At 46.1% G+C, this 22588-nt stretch overlaps 1 protein-coding gene across 1 annotated transcript in view; it reads left to right on the plus strand.

The window, feature by feature from the left end:
• Positions 1–614: 614 nt before the first annotated feature.
• TLL2 (tolloid like 2) overlaps positions 615–22588 on the plus strand; it is a 65145-nt gene continuing 43171 nt past the window's right edge. Inside the window, exons 1-3 of the mRNA XM_075506599.1 lie at positions 615–720; positions 1429–1539; positions 21506–21583. Of these exons, the coding sequence (XP_075362714.1) occupies positions 615–720; positions 1429–1539; positions 21506–21583 (295 nt within the window). The remainder of the gene's footprint in view (positions 721–1428; positions 1540–21505; positions 21584–22588) is intronic.

Here is a 22588-nt window from a genome sequence, read left to right on the forward strand (position 1 = left end):
TCTTGCTGTTCCCATGTCCCAGAAGAGCGACGTTAGCAAATGCTATTGTACCGACTGAGGTGCTGAGATGCAGAATAGAGGAGGCAAGGGCTGCATCAGAACCAGTGCCATATTGTATCGGAAAAAACTCTGTGAGTTAACCTTTCATAATTCACTTGCCACAGATCTGATTGCAGGTTTCTGATATTCAGGCAAAGGTCCGTATTTCATTTGGTCTTGGCAGTAAAAGTGAGATGATCAGTAAAACCCACTGGTTTCTCAGGTCTAACATACTTTGATCAGTGATGCTAGTGTAGCAATGGGATGTTTTTTACCCCCCCAGGTAATGTAAATGTTGTTGACTTAACAAGAGAAAAAAAAATGTTTCCATCAAATCTGGTCGCTGTTGCAGACAGTGACTCAACTTTGCTCTTTGTCTGACTTACTGAATTCTCTTGAACTGTACCACCAATTAATTTGCTCTGGGTTTTTTTTATTTATTTTTCATCAACCTACACAGACTTCTCATATGAGTTTTAACAGCTCTGTTCGTAACCTGTTTGTTATCTCTGACAGATCTGTTCTGCTTGGTCAACTACTTAATCGCCTGTGTTTATTTTGTTCAAATTCCCAAAATGGTAACTATACACTGCAGCGTCAACTGGGTCAGGATACTCCCGGGGTATAATTTTTTCCACTCAAATGATTTCCAGTCTGTTTCTCTGAGCTGTGAATGTCGAGGTATCAGTTTGTTTACCTTATTTTCATGGCTTCTGGCTGAAACTCAAGGATTTTTACAAAATTAAAAACTCTGCAAACTTAAATCTGGGTAACTGATCCACAAAGGGACAAATAACTGGCGTTCCTCCACCAAAGTGGAAACGGTAGGCTGGCTCTCAGCTTGGATTTAGACCAGCGCAGTGTGTCTGAGTGCTAACCGTGTGTATGAGGTCCTGCAGGCTGACAACTGTAGCCTTCAGATATACGCTGCTGAATTTGAGTGCTTCACCGCTGTTGTCCTGTCTTAGGCAAGTTGTTAGCCTGGGGATGGTGGGGATGCAACATCTCAGCCAGGGTCTGAGCTGTGACTTAGCTAGCTCCTTCACACTAACCAGGCAAATGCCAGTGATTGTCCCTCGTGTAGGCTTTAATGAAGAGTGAATATCACCACCTTAGTGCCTGGTTGAGAGCCAGACCTATAACGACGAGTAACACAAGGAATCCCAGCTAATCATCTCCTTTTGGTGGATCTGCACAGTGGCTTAATTTAAATGCTGTCGCCTGGCCTCCACCGATGTGCACTCCATCTGTACTTTTAAAACTGCTGCTGTGTATTACCTTTTTCTGGTCCATGGAGTAATAGCCTTCTAGGTGCAAAATGGGCCGCATAGGAACTGTACTTTCCTTCTAAACTAAAAACTAAACTAATTGCAGTTTGTTTCTCTCCAGCTGCCTTTTGGGGAGATATCGCTTTAGATGAAGATGATCTGAAGCTGTTTCAAATAGACAGAACTGTTGACTTAACAAAGCACTCAGATGGCAACGCAAGACACACTTCAGGTAAGGGCAGTCCTGGGGTGGTGATGCCTTCTTTCCCCTGGTTTTATCCTTAGGGAGGAAGGAGTTCCCTCTCACTCGTGGTGCCTGTTCCCACAGCCAGCGAGGTGGATGCAGAGCTTAGTTATGTGACTGAAGGTGGCATCCAACTCTGAGCTTTGTTAAATGAAAACTGAGTCGCATTTGATGTAGCCAATCCTATCTTGTCTTAGGAGATTTTCAAATTTACAGCACTGGTCTCTTTCCACGAGGGACTGTCTTTCTGCTAATTTGGAAGGAAATGTGTTTGAAACAGGGACACTCAGTTTGGCATTAGTTTTCTTGTTAGTCTTATTGTCCTCCCCCCTTTTTGTGCAATGTATGATCTTAATGAAATAATGCATTTTTTCAGCTGTCTACCTAGGTAAAACCCACGGTAGTCTTGCATACAGACTACCCTTGAAGTGATATTATAATTGAAATAGGTTAACGATTGTGTTGATTTTCTGTAAAACCAATAGATGGGGTAACATATGCTAATGTTGCCCCCCTACACAGCTCTTGGGTACGCTCAGTCTTGTGCCAGACCAGAGTTATTTCTTGACTCAGTAGCTCTGACTGGACTCCAAGCTCCAACAGTCTCTGAAAGACTCTGCAACTGGTTTGGAGGGCTCCCTGCGGTATTGTTGCCTCTACTCTGCTTTATGCTGGCAAGAAAGAAATTGTTGGAAGTCTGAGCTCTGAGACACACCAGAGGGACTGGAGACAGAGCAGGTCAAGACAAACTTCTTTTCTCTCTCTGCTGAGAAGCTGTTAGGTTAGCAAGTAGGATGAAAGGTTGGGTAGAGACAGAAATCACGGAAATCCCATGTTCACCTGACCCCTGTGCATCTCGGTTCATACTCTACCATTCATAAGGGCTGGTGGCTGGTTCTTGTGACTGTATCCTTGTGACTGCCTAGCTTTACTTTCAGAGCATCTAAGCACTGTGTAGGCCCTGTTCTGGGGATCCGTGCTCCAGCTTGCTGTTGGGATGAGCGTGAAAGATGTCACGTCCATCTCCCAGCACAGAGGCATGCTTTTGATGTTGATGTAACTGATTAAACTCATGCAGATGCTGAAATTCTGGGCAGAGGAGGGCTGTCTGGTTCTTCAGGTTATGGATTGCTCCCTGGAAATGCAATTATCCTGCATTGTCGTGTCACTTAGCCCATTCATGTCATGTTTCGGGCTGTGGCACGTTCTCAGGTGATAGGTGATTAGGAGTAGGTTGCCTCCAGAGCAGAAGGTAAATCAGAAAATGAGGACTAAGTGGGACAGGCAGCGTTCATCTTTTCTACATCCCTTTGTCAGTTAGACGAGGAGACTGCTGGGGAAGCAAAGCCAGACAGTGTTTGACTGTATTAGTTTGCTACGGTGGCTTTTTTAGTTGTCGTATCTAGCACATTTCTTTCATTCAGCACTGGTGCCAGACCCGCACCATCTGGCAAATGAACTGAATTTTATAATCCACATCTGTATCATGTAATGCAGGCACTGGTCTCTTACAATCATGGCTCATGGTGTGTGGTTGGACTAGTCTCTTCCTGGCACCTTTTATTGACTGAGGCAAAGCTGGTGCATCATACGATGCTTTGCATTAGGCGAATGCTGTTGTCACGTCACTCCCTTGGCCCTGTCCTCATCTCCGGCAGGCTTCGTTTGTTCCCCTGGCTTTCAGCCCCTGGAAGTGCAGGCTGATAAATGGGCAGCCCCCGTGACTGTCGTGCTTTCGGCAGAGCACGCACAGAGGGATCTCTGTGTTCACCTGCCCTGCGAGGGGGCTCTCTGCAGGGGCAGGAGGGGTTGATTCTTCTCTTGTGGAGCTTGCTTGACACTCGTGTGAATTGTAAGAGGGTGGTCTACTTCAGCATGGTGGGGATTGGGACCCATTCTTCCCTGGGAGAAAGTCCTGCGCCCTGCTTTTTTATTTCCAGTGGGAAGAATGCAACCTCTGTACAGAGACAGCCTAAGACCTTTTATGAATGGGACCCTTTGAATTATAACATTTCAGAGTTTCCTAAAGCTGTTAATCGGATTAGTTGTATAGTGGAGGAAGTACTTAATACATATATACAGGCACAGGCTCTTCGCATCTGGGAGCTGCAGTTCTGAACACACTATTAGGCCAGGCATTCTTCTTCCCCTGTGTTGTTTCCTTGTCCCCAGAAAACGGTGTTCAGCTGGGAGGAGGGGTGAAAATTGTGCCATTTGACACTGTTGGGCTGCTTATGGGCATACGCTCTGCTAGCTTGTGTGGAGCACCTGCAGCTGTCAGGCTCTGGAGGAAGAATGAGGTTCCCATGTTCTTATGGGTGACAGGGGACATGGTTCTTCATTGGATCCAACTGGAGATGATCTGTTTTAGTAAATGCTCTGCCTTGGTTCGTGAGGCCTGAGACTGTCAGATGTTTAAAGCTTTCCCATTCCAACTTCTCCTCTTCACCTTCTCCTGTCTAGAAAGTCTCCTGTCTAGAAAGATAGCTATGCCCTTCTCTAGGCCCTTAAGAGAGGGGCAGGGAATCTGATCTGAGGACAGCCTGGATTCTGCCACAGATCTCTGTGCTGAGCTTAATTTCACAGCATGGATGTGCTCCAGGCTTGTTTTCTGTATTAATTTCCTACTTGCAGAAATGCCATAATCACTGTTCAGACCCTCCAAATTTGTGAGCCTGCTTGAGAGTGGGATGCCTTTTATTTTGCTGAATCAGCAGTGCCCCTGGTTTGGCTTCTGGGAGAATGGGATGCCTTGAAGTTCAGTGTTTCCAAGCATTTTCTCAGCAAATATTGGAGCTAGTGTTTCATTCCCAAATAGAATTGTCCTCCTGGTGAAGTCACAGGGCAGGGTCGTGGTTCCTTCCCTCTGATGGATGTTGGCTTAGATCTCTCTGGCTCATGTGGAATTCATATTTAGGGGTAGCTGTCTCCTTGGTACCCAGCTTGGTACCTTGCTTCAGAGCTCCAGCAATGATGTCCCTCTTCGGCTTTGTCTGGATGTCTCTGTCTGGTGTGCCTGGATTATTTTGTGTGAGTGGTCACATGTAGGGAATTGGCATTACACAGGGAACTGCATCACGTGTGGTATGTACTTACAGGCTTCTGCAGTGTGGGATATGACCTGATAGTCCTTATTCATGTGAGCAGTCTCCTTTGCTCCAAAGAAGCTTCCTTTCCAAGAATTTGTCAGGGAGAGCACAGGTTGAGCAGCTGAAAACTGCAGAAGGCTTTGCAATAGCAACTTGTGTGCAAACATCATTCTCTGATATGTTTATAGCAGTGGGGTTTTCTTCAGACCCTGTTGAGGGAAAGGCAGGCATGATGGTGGTCTACAGCTAAGCGTAACCTGTTTAATCCAAGCAGGTCTTAGGTGTCTGCATGTTGATCTCTCTTGCCTTGGTTAAGACTCTGAGCTGTGGGTTAGTAGAGAGTATTTGCACACAGTGCAGAGTAACGCTGAATGAATGCCAGGAGACCTGCTCTTCTAAGAGGGCTCGGGACTACCAGTGAGTTAATTTCTCATCTGGACCCTTTCAGAATTTCCCTGAAGACTTATTCCAAAGTGCTTTCTTCCAACCCAATTTTAAATCATTCCAGTAATATGACATCTGTGCTCCTTTCCACACATCTCTCAACTTCAGCTCTGCTTTACCTGAAGCTTAGTTTTACTCTCATCAGTGATCTGGTAAAAGAACTGTTTAAAGTTGCTCGATTTGATCTTTCTTTGAGTCGAGATAAAATTTTTCTAATTTTCTAAACCAGGAAAAATAATGTTTGTTTCCCCCCCCCCCATTGGCTGCTCTCCTTTGAACCTAGGTCCTAAGCTCAGAGAATTGCTTGTGTTCTTTTTGTTTGCTGCTTCTTGTATTATTGGAGATTCTGCAGGCCAAACTATGCCTTCCACATCAACCATTCACCTTGCTATTACCATCTGTAATGCCACATTAAAAATCTGCCAAACAGGAAATTTCCTCCTCCCCCTTAAAAATGTTTTGCAGCTAGATGGGAGGAAAAACAGTAAGGGATGTTGTTAAAATGAAAGCATTACTTTGCATTTAAATTGTTTGTTAGCTACCTCCCTGTCTCTGTTTCTGTGGTATAAAGTTTAGATGTTTACTATGAAAATCAGTTGTTCTCATGCAGTGGTGTTGAAGTGGATACCCTTAAGATCTGGCCCTGTAGAGGTACAGTAATGGTTCAAAACATAATGAAATGAATCTGGTACCTGGAGATCTGCCAGTGAGTGCTATCCTCAGCAAGCCCATGCTTCACCATCTCCTAATCTCTTTGATTAAAGTTTTTTTCCAAAGAGCTTACAGTTTTGAAAAGTTTCTCATAGGTTTTTTTTTTACTTTAGTGAAAATATTTGCTTTTACAATATATTTTTAGTTTAGAAGAAACCTGAGACAAAGCTTTGAGGATTCCTGTGCTGCTGAGAACCCCCAGATGGCTTTGAAATGTGGGAAAACAAGAAAGTCCCCAGACAGGCTGCGTAACTGCACAGTGTCACTTCTCTTTTGGACCCAAGTGAGTCTGCTGGTGCAAGGAGACTGCCTTTGCTTTATTGCTTTATCTGCTGAAGCATTCGCTACAGAGGAAGAAGGACTTTTCTTTCCTTGCCATGCCCACGGGAAGGATGTGCCTATTTAATCCTAACGGGCTTAATTTAAGTCTTCTCAGGCAGTTTAGGGATTAAGAGGACTTTTCTGATGTATTAGCTCTTTTCCTGATTTTTGTATCACAGAGGAAGTTCCTAGTCCTGAAAGGCACCTCTGTGAGTGAGAAAGGCAAGTTTGTCTCTTCTGGGTTTGGCACCAGCAGACCAGAAGACATGGGAGTCTGGCTGCCCTCGCTGATGCCATGCTGTGCTAGACTTGCTGCTGAGGCACTGACTCTGCGACCCGCTGCCGCCAAGAATGCTTTTCAAGAACAGTCAAAACAGGTTTTCTTTGCCTCTGATTCTGAGAGGTTTTTAGGCTCATGGCTTGAAGGCCTTGATGAGGCTTTCATACTGCCACAGATCAGTGGCAGGAAGGATTTACAGAGCATCTTTGCTGGCTAGAGTAAGTAATACTTCAGATAACAGTGCAGCTGGGACAGAATATGTTTGATCCCCGGGTTCTACTGAAATCAGAGGCAGGACAGGGGCTGCCGTGAATAGCTGCAGGCTCTGGCAGCAAATTCATGCAAGTTATTCTCTGGTGAATGAGGCAGAGAGGAATTCTGCATTAAACCTTCTTTTAATAAGAGCAGAGAGTTGGTTTGTTGGCACACACCAGCTCCACTGTTCTTGGGCATGATATGAAAATGCAGGCAGCTACTCTGCTGCTTCACGAGATCTGCACCAGGCTCACATCTGCTTTGCTGCTTCTTGTTTTGGGATGCATCTGGTCACCTTGTTTCACGGGACTCTTCCTGTTTCAGGAGTGGCTCATAGCTTTTTTCTGTAGCACGACAACCCAGGAATCACAGATTTAAATGCACTGTGCATAAACTGCTTTGGAGTATGGAGGCAAACCTTGAAGAGAGCTGGAAGGGAGCAGAAGAATGTGCAGTCCTGTGCGAGTGCATGCCTGAAAGTCTGTATGGTACAGAGAGGGTGACCACAGTGCTTTTCAAGTTACATAGCAGGTTTTCATTCATGTGTGGTGGGCTGTCAGCCCCTGAAACACGTTTCACTGTTCTCTGGGTGCATTCCTGAGGCAAGGGGTTGATTCCCATGTGAGCTGGGACTGCTTGCAGGACAGGTTGCTGGAGTGCAGCTCTCCTGCTAAGAGCTGTACTGTTTAGCCTCAGGCTGGAGAATTAAGACTTCTCCACTGGAATGCTTAAGGTGCTGGAAGTAGTCACAAGCGGGGCTTCTGCTGCGTCACGTTGGGAGGAGAGATTGCTCAGTCTAGGGGCTGTGGCCAGGAGTAGTGCTGCACATTACTTCCAAGTCCTCTTTGATGCTACTGATGTGTTTCTCGTGAAATTTAAGTTACTGCAAAATGCAGTTCCAGAAAAATGCAGGGATTTTGGACCACGACTGACTGAGATTTGAGGGAAGATCTGATTTATGGATTTGAAGGAGAGATGGTTAAATTCAGCTGACTTAGCACATGCATGCCAAGCTCAAGCTGTTTTTCCCTTGTAACTCATGTTTGGTGCTTTGCTGTAGTGGCACTTGGTTCAGGGTAGAAGGGGTGGACTTCAGCATTGCTGGATTCAGGGCTGCCTGGGGCTCAGCCTTTAATTCCTTTCGGCTTAAAGCGTATCTATGGGTTGTGCTAACTTAATCTGAGCTGTGTTGGTCGTAACTGGCTGTACGTGCTGTAACATAACCCACATCTGTGAACTCTCTACAGGGGTCTGCTCTTCCACTGGGAAATCTTTAGTGAAGGTTGCTTCCTCTTATGTGGGTAGAGGAACATCTTTGTTCCAAGAGACCTGTCTGAGGGCTCTGTCCATCTGTTTGCATACCTCCTTTCAGTTTTCCACAACACGTGACGTGCACTCTAGGGATGTCTCTTTGTAGTCCATGCAGTCTCTTAACAGGAAGAGGAGCCTCAGCCCGCTCTGTGGAAAGGTAGGTGCCAAATGCCTGACGCTTGGCCTGATGCTGAGGTTTGTTTAGCTGTGCCAAATGATTTTCCTATGACTAGCCCCAATGTTTACCTTTTTGAGTCCATTCAGTCAGGGGTTTTACCAGAGCAGACAACCATGAAATGAATTTCCCGTAGCTCTGTAGTTTGCTAAGGCAAGGCAGGAGCTCCCCTTTGGAAGAATTAGCTAAGTCCTCTAGGGCTGAGAGTGCTCTTGTTCACACTGCTTTTCTGAGTTACTCCCTTTCCCAAGTCCACATTTCTGTGCAATAAGCCAATGATCTTCTCTTTGCAGAAAAGCAGATACTGTGTTTTTTCCTTCCAGCCCAGAGTTTTGCAATCCTATTGCAACCTTCTCAGACCTGCCTGATTTTCTTCAGCATAAAGATAATGGCCTAGAAAGCCCATGACCCTTGGCTGTTGCTGATGAACCTTCTAATTCCCCCTGTAGTTAAGGCTGTCCTGCTAGCAAATGCTAATCTTAGGGGTTGATATTTTCACTCCAAATGCTTTTCTTTTTTGATTCCCGAGTACCATCTTGAAGTCCTTTTTGGAAAATGGTGAGAGGGATTTTTCTCTCTAATTGCTGATCTTAGGGATGCCCTTTTGCTAGTGACAGGAACAGAGCCTGCCAGTCTGGTGCCTGACAGTAGGAGAGGAGAGAAGGTGGTCAAGTCAAGGTGCCAAAGCGTGGAAGGTGTATATGTGCAAAGAGGACAGATCTCCCTTGCAAGGTTGGAGAAGCAGCCCTGAGTCACCCTGGTCCGTGGCTGTCAGGAGTGGGGAAGTTGGCTTGTCAGGCATGTCTGCCCATTCTCATCCTGCCACTGCTACTGGATTTGTCTGGCAGTCGGACAGTGCCTGTGGGGTGGTCACACAGGCTTCGGCTCTAGACCTGGGGACAGTGCCTGTGGGGTGGTCACACAGGCTTCGGCTCTAGACCTGGGGATATGCTGCATGGCATACGTCCTGGCCCATCCAGTGAGCTGCACTCAGTTCACAGGCACGGATTCTGCTCTGGAGGGCTTTGCACCTTGCAATTCCAGAAGCACAGCACGGGCCAGCTTTGTGCTTTTGGCTGGGCTGTTTAGCCCTTTCTGTGCTGCTTGCTTCCAGTAAGGAAGAATTCCACTATTTGTTCAATGTGGGGGCACGAGAGAGCTGCAGAGCAGCAGGTCCTTTCTTTGCTCCTGCCCTTGTACATGTGGAGGATTCTTCTGATTTCCTCGCTCTACAAGCTCCTGCGTGTTGCGCATTCAGCTCTCCTGCTTTAGAGATCCCCAGTCATCCTTGGGTCGCCCATAGCCCCTTCCCGTAGTTCTGTATTCTCCTCCCTCAGGAGGCAGTTTCACCTTGCCCCTGCCCGGAGAGGGTTCGGTGTGTTTGGCAGTTTCTCCCTTCCTATATTCACCGAAGGGAGTTTGTTCTTCTCCTTACTTGCCTCCTCAGACCTCTCCCTTACGTGATACCCATGGAGAGCTGTCTCACATGCTGACAAATGCTGTCTTACTGTTCCCTTATCCCTGCTTCCCAATGTGGTTTTTGTTCCTACTTTTGCTGTGTTTTGTACAGTCCCTATGTGACCTTGAAGTACGATGGGGGGGAGAGAGTGGTCCTTGAGTGCTAGGTAACGCTTGAGTCAACATCAGATGTTAATGGAGGGCTGTCCACTGCCTCCCTAGGCAATGAGGTGCTGCTTGTGATGTGCCTGAGTAGCAACAAGAGGTTCTAGAGTCTTTACTCCACCTGTCCCACCAAAAGGTACACAGGCTCCGATTTTCTTTGGACTAGGGTTTTTCCAGTATGACATGTTGCTTCAAAACCAGTTGGGACCAGTGGGGCTTGCAGTGTTCCTTCACACAGTGGGCTGTGGTGTTCCAAACTTGGCCTGTAACAAGCAGAGAAATGCTTCACTCGCTGCAGGAGAAATAAAGTCTATCTCTTCTTTCCCCTTTGCTTGCGATTAAAGGTCCTGCAGGGCAGGGTAAAGAGAGTCCCAAGCAATAGGTGAAGATCCCATCTGGCCCTTGCCAGAGCACAGCCTGAATGATGCAGCCCTGCTACTTGCTCTGCATTCCCGTGGAGTAAGGTGTATTTTTTCCTCGTGTCTGGGTTCCCCATGGCAGCTGGTCACATGCACCACAAAGTTTGTTTTGTAAATGCACTGTTCCCTGAAATCAAGTTTTCTGGATGGTGGCCTTCTACCTGTCAAAATAAGTGGTTTTATTTCTGCTGTGCAGCCCAACGTTCAGACTTGCATAGTTTTCCTTTTAGTGATTTTATGAGCTCTGCAATATTGCTCAAATTAATCCACACAAGCAATAAAGCTTTCTCCATTGTAACAAAAATCCCTAGATATTTCAAACTCTGCCACTTACTCATTCTTAGTGGAAACTTTGGTGGTGTTTATCCTGTGAGTCCAATTCATATGCTGCTTTCAGAGATCAACCAGGAAGGCAATGACTCAGTATCGCTCTTGTCAAATGCTGCACACCAGAAATTAATCAGCTTGGATTTTGTTAATGAGCAATTAACTTTCTTTAAGCACCCAAAGACATCTGCAGAAACTATATGCGTTGATGCCACGGTCCAAGCTGCTTCCAAACAGCCTGTTTCTATAGCTCCTTCCTATTCAATGTGGTGCCACCATCAGCTTTGGCCATAGCTGCAGATTTGGCCATAGCTGCAGCAGTGTCGCTGCACAGACAATGCTGAAGCCCTGCTGCTCCCTGCTTGACTTCGCCTGTCTTTGGCTCCCAGCCCCACCGCTTTCCCCGTTTCCTAAGTTCTCTTTTGGGCACATCTCAAGCACCTGGAAGTTGGTGCTAGATGGCCTTGTTAACCCTTTACGGAGCTGGAATGGTCACCACGTAGAGCATTTATAACATCTGATTTCTGTTTGCCACTGTCTTGCTCTCGATTGCTCTTAATTAAATTTTCTTTCGCTCTTGTCTACAGCTGGTGTAACACACTGGGAGGCTGTTCCTTTTACTGATGCCAGAAGAGTCTGAATAGTCTTTTGTGTTTAAGTGGAGGTTATTAAATAGCTTTATATTAATTAACTGTGATGCAGGGAACACATGGGCAAATGTACTTGAGGAGATCCGTTTATCCATATGGAAATTACATTGGAAGTTAAATCCATTACCCTAATTGTAAAATTCAACAGTGCTTAGCCAATAACAGCAGAATTGCCTAAATCATGCATTTGTTTCAGATCTGGGCAAATGCCTAATTTCCTTGAATACTTGCTCAAATGAAAAATTGAATTTGTCTCAACTGTGTAGGCTGCCTTGTCATTTCCGAGAGTGTTTTAGCAAATCAATTCGGAGGCAGAAGCTGTCAGTGAAAGAGTAGGGTCTAATAAGCTCTGAGAGCAGTCTTGCAGGATGGTCACTCCGTGAGGCTGGCTTGGATGCCTTGACCCTCAGGCTCTCTCCTTTCAAGCAGGGATGTTGCTGTGCCCACAAAGTAAGAGTTGCTTACCCTGTTCGGCAAAATAGCTGGCAGGTCCAAGAAACAATCGGTAGCCAAAATGGCTTGATGGATAATAGCAAACAACAAATAAATTAGAAGAAGTTGTAAACTGCTTGTGGTTGATTGTGAACAGAAAGGGGTTACATTTGTGGAAGAAATGTGTTCACTTCGAGCTGCTTGTTCAGGCCTAATTTGGAAAGAAGGCTGGCGTTTGTAACTACAGTGGACAAAAAAAACCTTCTTTGCAGCTCCCCTTTTCAAATGGCAAGGACAAAGTATTTATTCAGCTGTCAAGTGGGGAAAGAAAGCAAATTAGTTTTAGGCTGAAATGCTGGACTGTGTTTGCTGCTGTAGTTCTGAGGCCAGATGGTGACTTGGACAGCCCTGGGGAACGGGTAACAAGTTTCTCCGGGGCAAAGATCAGAGGCAAAAGGAAATATTCAGATTATCTTGCTGTTCCACTTCCTACAGCGGAGATGATAGCGTGAGATGGATAAAGCCGTGTTGGGGAGGGGATGAGCCACTCTTCTTTGCGCAGTGGATGGTGTTGCTGAATCCTGGAGTCAGTTTGTGGCAGAGAGTGGGTTTGAGACCTGACTCCCCCACCGAACTGCAGCTGTCCCTGGGACGGACGGGGCAGCTCCTGGGACGGACGGGGCAGCTCCTCTGCCCGCAGCTCTCAGGGGGCAGCTCACTGCAGTGAGGAAAGCTCCTCTGCCGCTTCTTTAATGACTGCAAATGATTTGGGCATCTGTTTGACCATGGGGCTGGAGGTGGCCTAAGGCTATCCAGCAGTGGCCACGTTTGGCTTTTCCCAAAGCTTTTCAAGTCCCACTTGCCCTATTGCCTCAGTGCTGGCCTGAGCCTCAGTTTCCCTGCTGTTGGCAGGCAGTTTGGGGTGTCCTTTAAACAAGCTGTGGTGAAGCTGGTAGGTAACCAAGCAGACGGGGTATCTCAGCTATACCTGCTTAGGGTGCTCAACTGTCTGTTAAACATGGTGCAGGCTCCTGGGGGGTAAGAAGGCACCAAAAACTCTCCAAGAAGCTCCAGGATTGGGAGTGTCTGAATATCCAGGCAGAAAGCAAGCTGGAAGAAAGCTCTCTGTGCTGGCACCACATGCTCTCCATGGAAGGAGTTTTAATTGCATTCAAACATAATTTAGCTTCCAGTGTAGTGTTTTCATTTTGAGTTAATTTTTATCCAGTATAAACAAGGTAGGGGGAAAACAAAAGGATTAGGAAGGCTGAGTGGGAGGAGCGGTCTGGCCGGGCTGCGGAGAGCCCAGGGCTCTGACTGGGAGCCCACAGCTGGAACGGGGCAGAGGGATGCTGCAGGGCAGCGCAGGGAGCTGTGCGTGGCCATGTCCGAAGGGGCCCAGAGTAGAGCGAGGCTGAAGCAATTAGGCTGTGCAGGTCAGAGGGAAAGCGATGTTAGCAGGGGGGTCGGGAGGGTTTGTACTGCTGGCTAGAACAGTAATGGGTGAACCCAAGCCAGCTCTTACGGTTTCCTTATCACCTGCAAGTTCACTTCTGTTTTTCTTTCCTTTCAAAGGAGAGACAGGGAAGGAGGAGGATTATTTGGAATCAAGAGGAATGTGATGGAGAGGCAGACACCTGTTAGAAATAGATCTTGATCCATCATATTGACGAGAAATGAAGTGCAACGGGGTGGCGGGGTAGTTGGTGCTACACGTTACTGCTTTGATGTGCTGGGAGGGGAGAAGTTGCACACTGTGTCTGAGGACCTGGACATAGAGCAGAGACATGCACATGGCCAAAGTACTTGTGTACTCACTTCAGCTTTTAATTTTCACTTGCCTCAGTAAAAGCATTGTAAGCCAGCGACTTCCAGGACTCTTTCTCACTGGAAGAAATCGGTGACATTACACAGGTTGTAGGGTAACTTTTTTCTTTCTTTTCTCTCTCGTCTGTCTGTCTTTTTACCCCAGGGAACAGAGGTGGTTGTTACAGCCTGCAGGAAAGGGCCCCTTCCAGTCTTCTCAGTCCTTCCTTGTCTCCAGAGAGCATTGCTCCCCTTAAGCATTGACTCTCGGTTGAAAGGTTGGTGGAGAGGTTGGGTCAGGTTGTCCCATTTCTTGCAATGCCTTCTTTAAAAAGAAGATGCATCACAGTATAAAAGTGATGCCGCCACTTCCAGAACAGCAGGGAGTGCCCAGGGAAAACACAGGGTGTTGGGGAACGGTGCTGCCTACACTTGTGCTCTGCCTGCCGTGCCGCTCCAAACGTGGATGGCCAGCAGGAGGGCTTGGTGCATTAAGTGCTTTGCAGCTCATGTTTGCGGCAGCCCTGCGTTTGCTTAGCTGTGTTCACCTTCCTCTTCTCGTGAGCTTCCCTGGGAGGCCAGTGTCCTCGCCCTGCACAAGCATTTGCAGAGCTGATGTGGAGCTGACACATCTGCTTGTCAAGCCTCTGGACCCTGGGACTCTCCTGAGTTATTGCAGCTAGTCAGCTTACTCTGAATATGAAAAACAGATTCCTGCAGGGAATTTGGGGTTCAGAATTCTTCTCCTCTTTAATTTATTTTTCTTTAAGTAAATTGAGGGAACTTCAGCTATTCCACTGACAGGAAATGCTGAAGGATCTCTCTCAAATAATTTGCTCAGATCTCCAGGGCCCCGGGGTTTATGAAAGGTTTTTGCTATAGACTCTCCACCAGGTCTGGGAAACATCTGTTCTGCATTCTGAATGCGTTTTCCCAGCAGAGCTTGTTTTAATAAAATCATCACTTTCTCTGTGGTTAGAAAATCCAGTGCAATAAAGTGGTTTTTTTCTACACTAAAAAGTTCTTGACCACTGGTTAATGAGGAAGTTAAAAAGCAACATGGAACATCGAGTTTGACTTATCCTGTTCTTCCAGAAGCTTCTCTGATGGTCATAATATGACAGAGTTCACCAAAACTGAAGCTCTGAACAGTGACGAGTGTTTGATGTTACCTGCAGTTCTTGGTTTTGTTGATTCTTCATTGTAGCCTCTGTTTGAAATCCAGTCTCTAAGCTGTGGCATGTGACTAGCGTATATATTGAATGAGACTATGAAAGTGAGGTGTTTTAAGGCATAGACAGGGGAGGTGAAATTGTTAATAATTTTAAAAATGTGTTTTATGATGCTTTTTTCCCTTGGTTGTGTCCCACCTCTGAAATGGCCTTTCCTCCACAGTAAGAGATACAAGAAAAAGTCTTGCTGCAGTTCGATCCACCTGAGACCAGATAATTATGTGTACAGTCAAGTTATTCTCTGCTAAATCAGAAAACTAGGAGAACCTAGCAAAGTCCTTAGCGCTCACGGGGGACTCCTTTGTCCTCAATGGAGGTGATGAACGTAGTGGTGGTAGCTACCTTCCAAGTTCAGCTATGGAGCCCTTCTCCTGTGTGGACAGCAACCAGGGAAGGAAGAGGAGATCCAGTGAACACGGAGAGGGTCTTCGTTGGTCTGGAGAGGAAAAATTATCCCGGCTTGGAACTGCCCTGAAGGTGGGAGGTTTTGATTTTAATGGGAACTTTTCCACTTCGGAAAAAAGGGAGATGTTGCAAACTTCATCCCATCCAACTTCCCATGTAGGAACATTTTGTGTTCTCAACTTGCAATTTTTCAGACACCTACAATTCCTATTGGCAGTAGTTAAGTTTTAGACTAAAATTCTAGGTAGGCGTAGTCTGAAAATGAAGCTTGACATATTTTGGGATAGACTGATGTTTCTTCTTTGCTTTCAGGTGGGTATCTCATCTGGCCCTAGAGTACTGTTTTCAGATAAAAGGTGGAAGACAGGTGGTGTTAAAATATTTTAAAGTCAGCTGCCTCTCAAGCAGCTTTGAGGTCTTAGAGGGACTCAGGAGGAGAGTGGTGGGTATTTCTAGGCCCACTACGTGCGTCCTGATTCACCAGCGGGCTGCTTAGCTGCTTTGCCTCGTTTTCCTCTCCTTTTTTAGTCAAGAAGCCCCTCATGGTTTGTAATCAAGTGGAAGCAAGCAGAGAAGCTTTATTTAGTTAAGGGATCTGATTGCCCCCTCTTTGGTGGTTCAGACTACCTGGGCTTTAAAAAAGAAAAAAAAAAAAAAAAGCAGAACATGCACAGCAATAAATACCTTCAACCCTAAGTTGCATAATGTAGAAGACAAATTTTCAGGTTCAATATATTACTACTTCTCCTAGTCCCACCCTCTCTTGTGGGAAGTATGAGTACTGAATGGAGTCTGCTTCCTCCTCTTTCCTCAGGTTACACACCTTTCATCCCGTGCTAATGGTACGAGGGAAGTGCAAACAGTGTAGTTTTGATGGCATGCTTTGTGCGCTCTCTCTCTCTTAATATGTTGTCTTTTATTTTGGTTCCAGCTGAACAACTTGGACTTCTTTTAACAAAACTGGATTTCCATTTTCCTCTTCTGGAAGAGCGGGAGAAACTGCTTTCTTCCCAACGATGCCGCAGCCTGCTGCTTTCTGCTTCGCTGGGCCCTTACCTACCACCGCAGGCTGCCTCTCTAGTTCCTGCAAACAATTTAGGCACCTGTTCTTCAGCCAGGGTTGCAAGCGTGGTAGATTTATCTCAGATTTATGGTGCATTTAAGCTACTGGATGTTTCTTTCAGTCAGCCAAGCTCCCTTGGCAGTGCTGGTCTGTGGGAAACAGAAAAATGAGTTGTTGGACAAGTGCGCTGTAGGTAGAAGATGAAATATTCCCAGCCTGGGCAGAGAATCTCTTGTGTGTTCTCTGCCAGGTCGTGCACAGAAACTAAGTTATCTAGTTAGGGAGTCCAGCAGTGTCCTGCTGGGGTTGTAGCTGTAAGCAGGACAAATTATTAGGAAGGACTGAATCACAAAAATGTGGGATTTAAAAGAGTTTAGGAGATCTAGTACAGCTCCCTGCACAAAGGCATGATCTAACAAATTCTGTGTCATCCCTGGTTGTTAAACAGACAGGCTGGAGAAAGGTGGTGGCTGGTCTGGCACAGCAGCAGGTGGGAAGTACTGAGGATGAAAGTGATCTTGGAGAGCTTATTAACTGCTGGATATACGTTAAAAAACAGAAAAGTCAGTCCTGTTTTGCTCATCTCATTACAGGTTACTGTAAGCAGTAGACCAAACCTGCCTTTTTCTTACTGTATTGGCTTTCCACAGGGTGTTGTGTCAAACTGAAAATCTCCATTCTCCTCTTCAGTGTTTCTAATGATAATAGGCTTCAATACATACGCGGGCATTTCATGCTCTGGAGCAGTAACACTGGAATCCGCTCTGCTCTGGGAGGTGACAGAATAGTCCAGCAGAGAGGTACAACTTCAGGAACGTGTTGATGGGGCAACAGGACCTGCATATTGCCTGCAACCTATGTGCAGCTGCTTCCAGATGCAAGGTGCATTTCTTGGCTTCCTTTTTTATTGATTATGGCACACCAGTTACTTATCTTTGTTTTGCTAGGATCATGCATTAGCCTTCTCTTTGGAATAATCAGAAGAGGAGACTAAATGTCTGTCAAATCACTTTAATCTTTGGGATATATTTAGGTATCATAAGGATATGAAATGTCTAAAAGCTCAAGTGAATCGGAACAGGATCTTCCAAAATTCTCATGTATCATTCAAAAACACCCTTGCGGGAGAGAAGGGTATGGGTGCTCCCTGTCTGTGCTAGTGGGGTTAGCTGTGTTTGAAAATATCCAGTATATCTTCACACCCATATCTGGCCTTTGTGTAGTGCTCTCCCCTTTCATCGGCTACAATGAGACAAAATATGCAAAGATGTTGTAGATTTCATTAGTCACACTAGTTTATTCAAACATCTCCTTTGCATAAGAAACCAAGGCTTGCACTGATCTCTGGGAAAGAATGTGCTCGCAGCCTGGAAAAGCAGTCTGCGCAAATGACACTGCAGCACAGCAGAGGTCAGCAGCTTGGGTGCAGGAGAGGGGGCCCGGCTGTAGGGTTTGGTGCCATCATTTGCAATTCAATCCCATACAGTTCCCTCTTAGGGGAACAATTCACTAAATGCAGAGTTGTTCTCTTTTCCTAATTCACCATATAATTCACCTCCCAAGTTCAATTAAGAAGCAATCTGTTTGTGACTGGAAGCAAGCTGCATTTATTTAGAAATACAAAATTATCCTTTGCTTCAGCAAAGACCACATGCCTTAATAATTCTGGTGGTGAATGGCTGGTTGGGGTTTCCTTTAAATGGCATGGGATATTGTGCGAAGAAGAGCATACTTTGGGGGGGGGTGGGAAGTCCTGGGGATGTAAAATTTAACTGAGAAGAGGAACTTTTGTTGAGCTTGGGCTTAAGGAAGTGACGAGGTCCGGGCATGAAAGAAAACAAAGGGAAATCTTAGGATGGGACATTGAGACTGGAAAAGAGCGATAGAGTTCAGAGCAATCCATCTTGTTGAATCAGGCTTGTTCCTGTTCACACATCTAGTGGCTTTTGTCCAGTCAAGCCCTGTTAAATTATGGCACTTCCTTTGGGAGACAATCCCCTGATTTAGTGCGTCTCTTGGACCAGGAAGCTTTAACCTATAGTCAGCTGAGAGTCTGAGTATTTTACTTTCCTCTGGTTCATTTTATTGCTGTCTTTCATCATCCCTTTCCTGATATTCTAATTAGTTATAGTAGTATAATGTTGGAGAGGTAGAATTTGATACCATCCTCTCAGCCCTCCTCCAAGGTGTCAGAAATGTACCTTTCCCCCTGTCCTTGCCCCCTTGGAGGGGCTGGAGAAGGGTTTGCAAGAAGCCAGCTCCAGAGCAAAAGGAAGAGTTTTCCAGCTGGCAAAGCAAGACTGGTTCAGGGGCTGGAAGATGTCCAGCTCTCTTGAAAGTGGGACATCTCTCTTGAAGCGTCCACACGGCATCCAGCAGTGCTGTATGACTAACAGTATCTCCCTTTCTGCATATGGTGGTTGATCACGCTATTCCTGCTTTACTGTGCCACCAAAGCTGTAGAAACTTGCTCTTGCTAATACCTCTGCACAGATCAGCTCATTCAGCCTCCCTTCTGCTCACAGGGGAACCACGATAACAAGATGGGGAAGGAGGGAGGGCGACAAACAGCGGTGGTATCAGCACCACCTTCTTAAGGCTGTGAATGTAGTCCCAAAGCACATTTTATTTATCTTTTACACATGTTGCTGTCTCATGGGTTGTACTTTCTCACCCTAGGCACTGTTTTTGAGTTCTCCCTCCTACTATAGTCACCATGGAGAGCTTTCCTGCCAAAGAGTTGCTGGGTTGGTTTTCCATGTTGGGTCTATGACTGTTCAGTGGCTTGCTGCCCAGGTTTCTATACCCTGTATAGTTGCTCTCTGGCTTCTGTGGTGTTCCCAAGTTGGACCTTGCAAAATGGGAAGCCCAGGAAACCTGGAAGACAGACAGCTATAGAAAGAAGACCCTTGTTCTTCTCTATTCCCCCTCCCCCATTTTCCAACCATTTTTCTGTCCCTTTCACTGCATTTTTCTTCTACTGTCCCTGTCCTGAAGGTCATCTTGCTGCCGAATGATCTTCTAGTGCTCCCTCCCTTCCTCCCTCCCTCCCCACACTCAGCAGCTGCTAGTACTACATAGAATTCAAATCTCAAGACTGTATGATTGTTGGTCAACCTGCATTTAAGAGATGGCCAAAATTTGAAAGCTATCCCAGGAACTTTAAATGCTTCCTGGAAGACTGCATTTGACATAGCTCAGGTTATCAATGTAGCGAGAGGCTGGAGCAGGTACGCTGAAACAGTGTGAAATGTCCCAAACCCCTTCCTTGTAGAACTCTGGTTTAAACTGTGAAGATTTGCACCTATTGAAATGTCCAGATGCTGATTTTTAGAAATTCATATGTATTTTTTTGCACATGGGCAAGAGACATCTAAACAAGCCTTTAGAGGCTTTGAGGTACACAGTTTGGTGCATCTCACATTGGATATTCCATCCTTTCCCCCTGCCCCCCTTGATGGGACAATCAGCACATCCCCGGGTAGATTTTGTAGTAGGGTGCAAAATTGTTAAGCGCTCTGAACTTCTTATTCACTTAGACATTTTTAAGAAACTGAAAAACACCACAGAAAAACAATATTGTGAAAATACCTCTGCTTCTTTACCCATTTTGAAATATTTAGCCTTTTTGAGTTTTGGGGTTGGGTGGGGTTTTTTTTGTTTTTAGTTTTTTTTTTTGTTTTGCTGGCTAGTATTGGGGAAGTTAGTTACAAAATTGAGACAGAAGATGTGTAATTCAAGGTCTTTCCAGTGCTCTAAAAACTGCTTTAGTTAAAGCAGTTGTCCATGAACTGCCTGTGAGCATTCAGAACTTCACTGTGTCTGGCACCTTGCTAGCCCAGTAGCCAGGTGAATATGAAGTGGAACTCAGTCCTTCTCCTGTGTTACCTGGTTGTGATTCTCTCTTATGTGCTGCTCATGGGAGGGTTGTCTGTAGACTTTAGGATTGTAGGTACCAGGATGGACGTAACGACGCTTATAGAAATCAGACTTTAGTGGTAACATTGTGTAAGGGAAGGAGATCTCAATTTGCTTCCTGCAGCACAGGTGAGTTTGTACAGTTGGTATTTTCCTTTATAGTGAGCAGAACTATTCTGAAGTCCTCTGAAACAGAAGTGTGAATAAGTTATTGTTTGTTTTAAATCAGTTTCTGACACTGGGTGACATTTTAAATCTTTTTCTGTGGCAGAATGGATCCAGTATTGAGGGAAGATCCTATTTCTATGTCACGCATCAGAAAAACTAAAATCAAGTATTGGGCTATTGCTAAATATTATGGTACCTTAATGGTCAAAAGACCAGTAGGGGCTATAGACAGGGGTCTCTATCTCCATTCCCTAGCAATGTGACTTTTTTGGGGAGCTAGGATCTCTCCCTGAGTCTTCATCTTATGGTAGATGATTCTGGATGCACTGCCCCCCCCCAGCCCTCTTGGTGTGCTGGACAGCCTAACGTGGTGGAGTCACCTCTGCAGCCCCTGCGCCCTGCTGCCAGCAATGCTCTGCTGTAGCACACTGGTAGGGAGAGGAAGCAGCAGCGCTGTCTGGAGAAAAGGAGAGGGTTAGGCACAGCACTGGTACGAAGGTGCCGTGGAACTGCTGTGGTTTCTGTGCCAATAGCTGTGACATCAAGCAGTCAAGTCCCTCCTCCAGCATGCTGGTGTCTCACACATCATGGGAACATCATGAGTCAGTTTTCCAGGGAGGAAACAGGAAAGCCAGGCAGGGAGGCACTCAGAGTGGGACCAACCAGCTTTGTTTTCGTGCCTGAGCTGGAGGGAGCCACCTCTGTGGCCAAGCTGAGGACCTCGGTGTGCCTGGCAGTGCTGTTCCAAAAGGGAGGGGTAGCTGGTGCTGGATGAGGCACAAGAAATACCCAGGAGCTAACGTCACACAGTTCCTCCTGCTTTGGTAGCCACTGGGTATTAGCATCACGGAGAACGACTTTTATTTTTCAGGTGAAGCTGAATTCAGGCCAGACGTATAAGAGTTGATAGAGCTTATTGGTCTGAATGTAGGTCATTCTTTGCTTTGATGGTGTACCTTTTTTAATTTGAGATTTAATAGTGGTACTTACAAGGAGGATAGTAGCAATAGTATAGCTCCTATTCTCAGTAAATCTCCATGGAACTAGCCTTCCCTAGAAGAGACTTTCTACCTATTCGGTATATGGAGAAACTAAGGCACAGGATGGTAATTAGTTGCAAGGTGTCACTGTAAGCTAGGAACAAATCCAGGAAAAGAGCCCAGCTTTATCAGGCTCTTAGCCTTGGTTCCTTGTACAGGGAAAGCAGCCGGCTTCTGTGGCTGCAGACCCACAAATGGCATCACTGACAGCTGCTGTCCTTCTCGTGTCAGAGCTCTGCCAGCCTACTCACCAGGAGATGTGTGTCTGCTCTTTTTCCTTTGCAGGAGGCCTGGGAGAACAGTCTCTTGTGTCAAGTGAGAACGCCACTTCAACCGATCGTAGTAACAAAGCAGTTAAAAAGGGTAATGTGGTACCCCACCCAGACCTTTGGGTATCTTTTATTTACTTTTTTATCCCCTGTAAAACCACTTTTTGTCCTGTGTACTTGTGTGTGCCTCCGTGCCTAGGAGACCAGCCTTGCCCAGGCATCTGCATTTGTTGCTGTTGGGGGACTCTCTGCAAGGGTGGCTTTGCCTTGTATAGTGTGGTGGGTCAACTGTGGCCGGCAGCCAAGCACCCACACAGCTGCTTGGTCACTATTGCCCTCCTCCAGCAAGATAGGTGAGAGAGCAGAAAGACCAAAAGTGAGAAAACTCATTGGTTGAGATAAAGGTAGTTTAATAAGTGAAGGAAAGAGGGGAAAAAACCAAAACCAAGTGATATAAAGGCAATTGCGCACCCCCACCCACAAGCAGTCTGATGGCCAGCCAGTTTCTGAGCAATGGCTACCTTGGAGGACAAAACCCCACAGGTTTTAATTGCTGGGCATGATGACATACAGTATGGGATATCCATTTGGCCGATTTGGGTCAGCTGTCCCAGGTGCATCTTCTCCCAGCTTCTTGGCCTATCCCACGTCTGCTCGCCTGGAGAGTGGAGAGGGCTCAGCAGAGTGAGAAGAAGAAAGCGTTGACGCTGTGCAAGCGCTGTTCAGCAATAGCCTGAACATTGATGTGTTATCAACAGTGTTTTAGCCACTAATCCAAAACATAGTACCTTACGGGCTGCTATGAGGAAAGTTAACTCCATCCCAGCCAGTCGCAATACATACAGGTAGCTGTGACTGTCACCAGGACAGCAAAACCATTTTACTCCAAGGCAGAGAGGGTAATGCTAGCTGGCTGCTCCTTGCTGTTGTAGGGATGTTTCAGCTAAACCAGTTTAAGCTTCTGTTCCCCTGAAGCAGGGCTATCACCCAGGCCAAGTTTTGCAGTTGGCTTCTCCCACTCATGTAGGTAAGGTATTGTATACAGGATCAGTCCAGACCTCCGATCTTCGGGCATTTCCACAGGATTGCCCTGCTCTGT

This window comes from Mycteria americana, chromosome 6 (genome assembly GCF_035582795.1).
Source record: "Mycteria americana isolate JAX WOST 10 ecotype Jacksonville Zoo and Gardens chromosome 6, USCA_MyAme_1.0, whole genome shotgun sequence".
Lineage (NCBI taxonomy): Eukaryota > Metazoa > Chordata > Aves > Ciconiiformes > Ciconiidae > Mycteria > Mycteria americana.